The following is a 9,857-nucleotide window of genomic DNA, read 5'->3' on the forward strand; positions in this document are numbered from 1 at the left end:
CCACTCCCATCTACTAGATGGTACCCCCAGCATACCTCAGTGCTGCTCCAGAGCACCCCCATCTGCTTTCCAATACACAGAGCCCTGTTTGGGGTCTCCCTGACAAGCCATGGCCACGTGGTTCTCTCACCCCTGGACCTGCACAAACAGGATCCTCTTGAGGCTCCATATTACACCCCAAAAAAAAAAAATCATCTCATTGACCCCCTAGATAGCTGGAAGGGAAGAGCTATACGTTTATGAGCCACTCAGACACTCTTTCCTTAGATAGGTTTTCAAAAGACACGGAAGAAAAAATTACAGACATTTTGGTATAGTCTCGGCCCATCACTGAAATGATTCTCCAAGTGCACCACTGTATTTCTCAAAATTTGTTGGGGCTGGAGAGATAGCATGGAGGCAGGGAGTTTGCCTTGCATGCAGAAGGACGGTGGTTCGAATCCCGGCATGCCATATGGTCCCCTGAGCCTGCCAGGAGTAAACCCTGAGCGCTGCTGGGTGTGACCCAAAAACCAAAAAAAAAAATAATAATAATAATTTTGTTACGCAAACTTCCCAAAACTCCTCTGCACCTCCATGGCCCACCCCTGCATGGCATTCCAAGTATGTGCTCAATTCCTGAAATTTCTTCTGGAAAAGGACTCTTCCTGATCCATTCATTCATCAGCCGGATCCAGTACAAGTCTTCCAAAAGCCTTTCCTAAGCATCCTAGCACCCCATTGTTTCATCTTTCTTTATTTCATAAGCCAGGGCGGGGTTCCCCCTATCTTTTTTTTTTTTTAATTTTTGGGCCACACCTGGTGACGCTCAGGAGTTACTCTTGGCTATGCACTCAGAAATCGATCATGGCTGGGGATACCACATGGGACGCAAGGAGATTGAACCACAGTTAATCCTGGGTCAGCCGCATGCAAAGCAAACGCCCTACAGCTTGCTCCACTGCTCTGGCCCCTGCTGCCCATTATTTTTAAAAGAGCTGAGGAGGTTCATCCCAGCATGTCCTGGCTGCCCAGCAAAGATTGCTCACACAGGGCAGGTCAACAAACACACATAAAAACACACACACACACAAAGGGTGGCTCCAGAGGCCAGAGCTATGGCACAGTGGGTATGGCATTTGCTTTGCCCTGCACACAGCCAACCCAGCTTCAATCCCCAGCACCCCAAATGCTGAGCCTGCCAGGTGTGATTTTTGACCGAAGAGCCAAGAGTAAGCCCTGAGTGCAGCTGAGTTTGGCCCAAAAGAATCAGGGCAGTCCGGAATGCGAACTGTCTCTCGGTATTCAAATGGACCAGAAACCCAACAAAAGGAACCTGTTGTTGATGATCTGGTTGGGGCGGGCGTGGCTCCACCCTGCTTCCTGTACTTGGGGACCTTTCTGAGCACGAGGACTCCAGCAGAGGGTGAGGACAGACCCAGGCCAGCTCAGTTACCGGGTTTCTAAGCTATCTGATGGGAAAACACTGCCAAAATGCGGATTCGCATTACCTGAGCACTGCAAAGAGGAACACCTCACTCTCCCGTGACCCCAGGTAGTTGAACTAAAAGATGGGGAGAGGAATGAGCCAGGGGAGAACAGGACCCCTACTTTTTGTCTGGTCCAGAAGCCAAAAGGAAAATCAGCCATAGGCCCACCAGACTTCATGTCACAAGGCTGATTCTCCAAGAAACGAGACAGGGCCTGGGTGGTGGCGGCCAGGTAATCTATAGAAAGTGAGTGTGGAGCTGAGTAGATTGTGATAAGATCAAGAAGGCAGCTGGCAGGCAGGAGGCTGACTTGGGCATTGATACCCATGCACCCTTGGGGGCACCCCAATATCTGGAAGTAGAACACCTCTATCTGGGCTGATTTCAAAAATTACCCGGAGGTTTGTGAAAACTGTTATGAAAAAAAAAATTTTTTTTAATCCTGAGATTTCCCAAATCCAAATACCTACCAAATCAGACCAAATCAGGGCCCGGAGTGGTGGCACAAGCGGTAGGGCGTTTGCCTGGCACACACTAACCTAGGACGAACCATGGTTCAGTCTCTCAGTGTCCCAGATGGCCTCCCCAAGCCAGGAGTGATTTCTGAGCACATAGCCAGGAGTACCCCATGAACATCACTGGGTGTGTCCCAATCCCCCCAAAAAATCAGACCAAAATCAATAGTCTGGGTTTGGACAGATTAAGTCCCAGACTAAGGACCAAGTTTCCATAGGGTCACAATCTCAGAAGTGTCCGTCCAGGGGGTGATAAAAGGGTGACATGTTCTTTGTTTTCCATCTAAGTTATTCTGACGCCCTTTTGCTTTCATTGTGGTTTTGTCTAGGGCCATACCAGTGGTGTTCAGGGGTTGAACCCAGCAGAGCTTTGGACAAGGTAGCAATAAATCCAACTTGGGCCTCCTACACATGACCGTGTTCAGTCCAATGATCTACATATGGTTTTTCTTTATCACAATGACCCTCTGAGGTGCAGGAGGCCCATAGGCAAACACAGGTCAGCCCTGTTCAGGAAAGAACCCCTGGATTCTCTTCCGAGCAAACAGCTATTTCAGCGGCCCTCACCCAGCCAGAAAGTTCTTCCTTTGGCTGTGAGAGTGTTTCCTTCACAAATGAAAACCATCAACTACTTTCCCTAGCATTAGCGATACAGCTATCATGAACTCACAAGCAGTTTAGAGTTAATCAAGCTCTAAAACTAATCAGTTTAGAATAAATAAAAAATTTTGGTGGGGCCAAACAGATAGCACAGTGGTAGGACGTTTGCCTTCCGAGCGGCTGACCCAGGACCAAATTTGGTTCGAATCCCAGCATCCCATATAATTCAGCGTGCCTGCTAGGAGCAATTACAGAGCAGTGCCAAGAGTAACCCCTGAGCGCTGCCAGGTGTGGCCCAAAAAAACAAAACAAAAAAAAATAATGACACAACCTGGGTACAAGCTCTGGCGCTACAAAAAATAAGGGGGGTGTTAAAAGAAGGGGTAAGGGGCTCAAGAAACTTGTCTAATTCCACAGGCCTTTCCCTGTATTTAATCCGCCCAACAGCCCTGCACGTAAGTATGTCATGACACACATTACACCAGACAGAGAAGAGACAGAAGCTAAGTGCTTAAGACTATGCACCTGGGAGGGGTTAAACTGGAATTGGGTCCATGTGCTCCAAACGAAGGGGCTGAGGTCTGTGTGACTGAACTTCCAGGGTCCAAGTCAGAACCCTTCACTCCAAGGGGCCCTCTCATCATCATCAATGCCAAGACTCTAGGTAAAGCAACAGACTTGAAGAGACCAGCAAACCCAGTGAGCATTTCTGATTAGAACAAATGACCAGAAGCTGGAGCAAGAAAACACTAGGGAGGGCATTTGCCTTGCAAAGGGCTGACCCAGGTTCTATCTCTAGCATCCCATGTGGTTCCCTGACCCCTACCAGGAGTAGCCTGAGCATTGCTGGATGTGGCCCCAAAACCAAAAAAAAAGAAATTCAATAAATAGAACAAACAACCAAAAATGTTTTTCGGAAGTATGAGAAAATTGAATTTAATACTCAGCAGGTTGAGAATTTTATCAAAATGATAATAAAGTTGTGTAAGAAAATAATCCTCTCCCCCTTTTTTGTACATATGTGGTTTGGGGGTCATACCTGGTAATGTTCAGGGAACCACTGAATGCCAAGGATTGGGCCTGGGATTTCTACATGTGAAGTCAGTAATCAGACCACTCAACTATCTCTAGTCCAGAAAACACCTCTGTTGAACAATCTGAGTTAGAAATATAGGGGAGAGGGCCCGAAGAGATAGCACAGAGGTGTTTGCCTTGCAAGCAGCCGATCCAGGACCAAAGGTGGTTGGTTCGAATCCCGGTGTCCCATATGGTCCCCCGTGCCTGCCAGGAGCTATTTCTGAGTAGACAGCCAGGAGTAACCCCTGAGCACTGCCGGGTGTGGCCCAAAAACCAAAAAAAAAAAATATATATATATAGGGGAGAAAGAATGGAAGGGCTGATATTACAACCACCTGTGTGTGGACATACATATAACATATGGAGAGAGAGAGAGAAAGAGAGAATGAGTTGAGTCAAAGTTTCTCTCGGCAAAAAACTTCACAGTTATTGGCTTTACATGATGGATTATATGGATTCATTCATTTTGCTCTTTATTTTGGGAGGGGTCAGACCCAGCAGCGCTCAGGAGTTACTGCTCCTGGCTCTACACTCAGAAATTGCTCCTGGCAGGCTTAGGGGACCATATGGGGTGCCGGGTCTCAAACCAGCGTCCTTCTACATGCAAGGCAAATGCCCTACCTCCATGCTACCTCTCCAGCCCTGATTGTACTCTTTACGTTTTGTGTTTATTTTTCAACTACTTCAAATTGACACAAACTCAAACATCCACAAAGGTCCCCAAACCTGAGCCCATAAAGGGTGAAGCTGGGGCTGAAGTGGTGGTGCAGCAATAGGGCATTGCCTTCCATGCCTTGCATGCGGACTATCCAGAACAGACCTGGTTCGATCCCCAGCATCCCACATGGGCCCCCAAACAGGAGCGGTTTCTCAGCGCATAACCAGGAGTAACCCCTGAGTGTCACCAGGTGTGCCCCCCCCCAAAAAAAAAGTGAAGCTATCAACCAATAAAACATGAAAGGGATAGAGAGTTGTTAGAGTGGGTTAGACACTGGCCTTGCACATAGCCAGGCTAGTTTGATCCCTGGCATCCTCTGGCCTGTGAGTCCTACCAGAAAGGATCCCTGAGCACAGACGTGAGAATAAGCCCTGAGCACAGCAGCATGTGGCAGTTTCTTCTGAACCTGCTACTAGTCATCAATACCAGGACTGTGGGAAGAGCTAGTTAAATACGTCCCCTGTTTGTTTTCTCTTTTTAGTCCATCTGCAGAATTGCTACATTAGCTAGTTAAGAAAACTCACTGAGGGCCCAGAGATATAGCACAGCGGCGTTTGCCTTGCAAGCAGCCGATCCAGGACCAAAGGTGGTTGGTTCGAATCCCGGTGTCCCATATGGTCCCCGTGCCTGCCAGGAGCTATTTCTGAGCAGACAGCCAGGAGTAACCCCTGAGCACTGCCGGGTGTGGCCCAAGAACCAAAAAAAAAAAAAAAAAAACTCACTGAACATTTATTTACTATGCTGGAAGGTCTGTCTGCAAGCCGACCCAAGGAAGCAGGGAATAATAATAATATACAATCAAAGTCTTACACCCCAAAGAAGTCAGACTCTGGGCCAGAGAGATAACATGGAGGTAAGGCGTTGCCTTTCATGCAGAAGGTCATTGGTTCGAATCCCGGCATCCCATATGGTCCCCTGTGCTTGCCAAGGGGGGTTTCTGAGCATAGAGCCAGGAGGATTAACCCCTGAGCGCTGCCGGTTGTGACCAAAAATAAATAAATAAATAAAAGAAGTCAGACTCTGGCTTACTATCCGCTGGCCTCCTATAAGGATGGGGCGTCTACATGAGTTCCTCCACGTGCCAAGTGACACCAGAGGCAAGTGAACCTTTGCCAGCTACCTGGCGGACTCTGTGGCACCGCAGAGTAACTGGCAGGAGGGCAGGGAAGGTTTCCGGGTAATTTTTAGTATCCAAGAGCGCTGTCCCAAATTCTTCCTTCTGGGACGCAGAACCTACTGCATGCACTTCCTATCCATCCCAGAGACTCCACCGCCGCAGGGGGGCGGGGCATGTGCTTTCCTGCATTCTGGATCTATTTGGTCACAGGCTGTGACAGTAACTTGATGGCAGAGAAGCAACACTAGGAGCTGAGACACAGCCAGACTCAAGAGAGGGGCAAGCCCGGATCACGGGTGGGAGTGGACACTGAGAGGTGACCATCAGGGTCTGTCCTCCTCTTACGGGAAGGATGCTCAGGGACTGTCACTGGGCTGCAGTAAGCAGTGCTGTACCCGGGTTGGTCCGGCCATTCTCTTGTTCCACTAGTCCCCCTCCCCCTCTCTCTCTTCTATCAGCACCAGGACACCTCAGACCAGTCACGGTTTTAATTTGCTCATCATCTTTGTCCGGAACCCCTGAGCAGGACATCAGCGAAGTCAGGTGTGGAAGTCATGCAGGTTCCAGGTTTTATCCTTCTCCCATGGGCCAGAAAGGCTGGAAGATGCTGGAAAGGAACCTCAGACCAAAACAACAGAAACTGGGTTAGGGAAGGGCTGCCAGGTTCTGGTCTATTTTCCCAGCTCCCAGCTCTGGCCTCACCATCCCCTGACCCTGGATTACAGGGAAAATGTCCATTTATGACTGATCAATTGCCTGAAGTTGGAGGGACCTTCGGTGAGTTGGCATGAGTCAGGGACTGAGAGAAAAGTCCAATAGAGGGAAACGACTGAAGCACTCGGCAAAGCTCCAGTTCAAGGCCAGACTGTGCAAGCTCCTGCCCATCCAGACAGCGAGGGGCCACCAGAAAATCTCAGCCTCCCTCCAGCCTCACAAAGCGCCCCAACCCTTAGCAGGGACCTTCTTCCAAAAAACACTGTCATAAACACCGGAGTCCCTTTCAAAAAATCAAATACTCAGGTACAAAAGTGCTCAGAGGAGTTCCAGCGCCTCACCTGGCCCTCTCCATCCCCCTGGTGCGCTGAGCTTTTCCACATCCAGCAGGCCCAGGCCTGACAGTGGAAAAAGTTCATTGACAACTTCATCTCCCTCGCACCCAGGGATCCAGGCAGCCTCAATCAGTCCTCAGTCCTTCCAGTGCGCGCACAATCTGGGGAGTAATTGGCAGCGAGGCTGGACTCACAAGGTCTCTCATCGGGTCCCATTTCCCTTCCGAGGAAAGCGACTAAACTGGCAGGAGATGAGGCCTGGGGATGGCAGAGAAGATACCGACCCCCTTTCTCCTTGGGGTTCAATCCAGTCCTAAAGTGTTCTCAGGACCCTGATGCCCAGCAAGCAGCGTTTCGAGGTGGCGCGCCCCCTCCAACCTCTTAAGACTCTTTTAAGACCCTCTTTTAAGAGTTACAGATGCCAAGACCCTCCTGAATAATGGGGGGAATTTAGGGGGTTGGCGCAAGGAGGTCAAGGTGGAGGGGTGAAGCAAGGCGACGGAGAGCCTCATCCCAGAAGGAATGATGATGAAGATCACGATGATGATGTGCGGGACGCCGAGCGAGGGATCTGGAAGTTTCTCCCCCCAGCATCTGCCCATTCCCAACCTCTCCACCTCTCGCAAGCCGCGTTCAGGCGTTTCCACCGCAGCCTGGCCGACTCGGAGGGCAGCTCGGAGGGGATCCGGGAGGAGGCGGCCCCCGCCTGGCCACCCGCCCGCCCGCCCGGCCTCCGTCCCGCACTCACCAGCAGCACCGAGCCCCGCACCACCTCCGACACGCTCTGCCGCAGCTCGGCCGCCGTGCCCGGCTTGCTCAGCGCCCGCGTGAACTTGCGAGTCTCGGCCGAGCCGGGGAGCAGAGGCGGCGGCTGCGACATCCTCGCCACCGCCGCGCCCGGCCCCGCGCTCCGGCCCCGCCGCGTCGCCAGGTGCGCCCGGAGCGCACGGCTAGCTCGGTCCCCGGGCCCCCCCAAGCCGCGGCTCCGGGGTCCCGCACTCGGTTCAGGCCCGGGCACACCCCGCTGCTCGGCGTCCTGGCGCCCCTGCGCTCCGTGCCCCGCGGCCCGATCGTGGTGCGCGCGGCTGCCCCATGCCACCGGCCTCCCTCCAAGGAGCCTCCTTCGGGGCGGGGTGTCCTGGGCGGCGCGGGGCGGAGGCAGAGGCGGGCCCTGGAGCTCCTCCGGGGCTGGACTTTGCTTGGGACCCAGACGCACACGCAGACACCCCGCGAGGGAGCGAGCGTTCGGGGGCCTCCTCCGGACGCGCGTCCAAAAGCGCACATGGAGAGGGACGCGCGCGCGCCTTTACGCGCAGCTTGGGGAGCGCCCCGACTAGGGCTGAAGCCCCGCAGGGGACCCCGCCCGGGCTCCTGGCACCCTGAGAACCCCGAGTCGCCTACCCGATCGCGGCCTGGCTCGGGGGGTGCGCCGACGTCCCAGCCCTGAGTTTCTGGGGTGACGTTCCAGGAGCGCGCCCAGGGACACTGGAGAACGGATGGTCACCATCGCCATCGCCCCGGCTGGCTCGGGGGAGTCTCGGGGATCCCTCCCCGGGCTGCAGGGAGGTGAGCTGCTGCGTCACCTCGGTCGGGAGCACCCCCGCGCAGCTTAAAAAGCGGGTGCCCGGACCCTTGGACAGGCGCCCTTTCTGCCTTCCCCACTTTTTGTTTTGTTTTCTTTTGGGGGGCCACACCCGGGGTTCCTCCTGGCTCTGAGCTTAGAAATCGCTCCTGGCTTGGGGGACCCTATGAGGAGACACCGGGGATCGAACCGGGTCCGTCCTGGGCTAGCGCGCGCAAGACAGACGCCCTCCCGCTTGCGCCACCGCTCCGGCCCTTTCCCCACTCTTGGCCCAGGAACCCGAGGGCAAGCCCAGGGCAGGTAGAAGAGCGGCGCGCGGGGAAAACGGGGAGGAGCACTGGCGTCACTGCGCATGCTTAGTCGCTCCATTCTGGGCGGGGTTTCGAAGAGGGTGGAGTCTATGCAACAGAGGGTGCCTGTGATTGGTCCGTCTGGGCCACGCCCATCTCCCCTGATAGACAGCTGCTCACCTACTGGCCTAGCATCCGGGCGGTGCGCCTGCCTTCCAGGGAATCCCCAAGCTGCCCCCAGCCCAGGGTACTGGGTGAGACGAAGGGAGGGAGGTACAGCAGTTGTGCTGAGATCCTGGCTTTGGAGGTGGTGGCTCTGCTGTCCCAGCCTGCCAGAAAGCCTAGCCTAGTCTTAAAGACGTAGAAAAACAGTTGGTTTGCCTTGCAAAACTAAATAAATAAATAGATAAATAAATAAAGTCTTCGGGAAAAAAATAGCACCCAAAAAATAGCACTGAAAGCCAACCTATAACGTTTTGGATTGTGTGGGCAGGGCTGGCACCAACGCAAACTAGAGGTAAGGCATGCAGTAGGCGCTCATTAAATGCTGTCTGGGACTGGATTGTTTTCCTAGTGGGCCGATAGGCAGGATGTGGCACTGAGTGAGCATGGTAGGCAGGAAGATAAACAGGTGGGTGATGTGTGATAAAAAGGTGTCACAAAAAACAATTACACACCAGGCAGGGTTCCTCTGCATGGGGGAATGGCTAATGGTTCCCAGCCCTCTGCAGTTGGCAGAGCAGGGCCCAGTAAGCCCTTCGGGGCAGCTCAGGGTCAGACCTTGGGTTGTTTTCAACCACCCTGCGTGTGCCCCCCCTACACTACACCTTGCTAGGCACCTGGAGGTTCACCACCACCACCACCACCATCCCCACTAAGGGCTAATCTGGGAATCCTGATTAAGATTTCCCTTTGAAAGACTATACTTTTAGGGATCATTTCTATAGTATGTGACTAGAAAAGTTTCTCGGATCCTGTAGAGCACCCAAAACCACGAGGAGGAGCCAGAATGTCCTCTCCTGAGCTTGAAGCCGGCCCTAGGTGTCGCTTCTGCGGCTGCCTTTGGCCATTGATGATCGTTCTTCACTGCCTTTGGAAGGGATAAAGGGAGAGGATGCAGTCTGAGTGGTAAAAAAATAAAGTAAAACAAAAATTAAAAAAAAAAAAAAAGATTTCCCTTTGACCTCTGGCTCTGCAGGAAGTTTCACTGGAGAAAACCTTTACCTCGCTCTCTACTTTCATAGAAAAGAAACAGGTAGGCCAGAGCCATAGCACAGCGAGTTGGCCTTGCAGGCAGCCAACTCGGGTTCAATCCCTGGTATCCCATGTGGTTCCCCCGAGCCTGTCTAATTTTTGAACATAGAATGAGGAGGAACCCCTGAGCGTCGCCAGGTGTGGACCAAAAAACGGGGGAAAGGCAAAGCAGGTGATAGACTTTTT

At 52.8% G+C, this 9,857-nt stretch overlaps 1 protein-coding gene and 1 non-coding gene across 2 annotated transcripts in view; one reads left to right on the forward strand and one right to left on the reverse strand.

Moving 5' to 3' along the window:
* The window catches only part of DOCK9 (dedicator of cytokinesis 9), a 258,564-nt gene extending 251,139 nt beyond the window's left edge, over positions 1-7,425 (reverse strand). The window contains 1 exon segment of the mRNA XM_049778520.1: positions 7,294-7,425. Within this exon segment, the coding sequence (XP_049634477.1) occupies positions 7,294-7,425 (132 nt within the window).
* Positions 7,426-9,333: 1,908 nt separating this feature from the next.
* LOC126016841 (small nucleolar RNA U3) lies at positions 9,334-9,547 on the forward strand. The gene has a single exon (XR_007498533.1). It is a non-coding gene; the product is annotated as a small nucleolar RNA U3 (small nucleolar RNA).
* The last annotated feature ends 310 nt before the right edge of the window (positions 9,548-9,857 follow it).

The sequence above is a fragment of the Suncus etruscus genome, chromosome 8, assembly GCF_024139225.1.
Source record: "Suncus etruscus isolate mSunEtr1 chromosome 8, mSunEtr1.pri.cur, whole genome shotgun sequence".
Taxonomy (NCBI): domain Eukaryota; kingdom Metazoa; phylum Chordata; class Mammalia; order Eulipotyphla; family Soricidae; genus Suncus; species Suncus etruscus.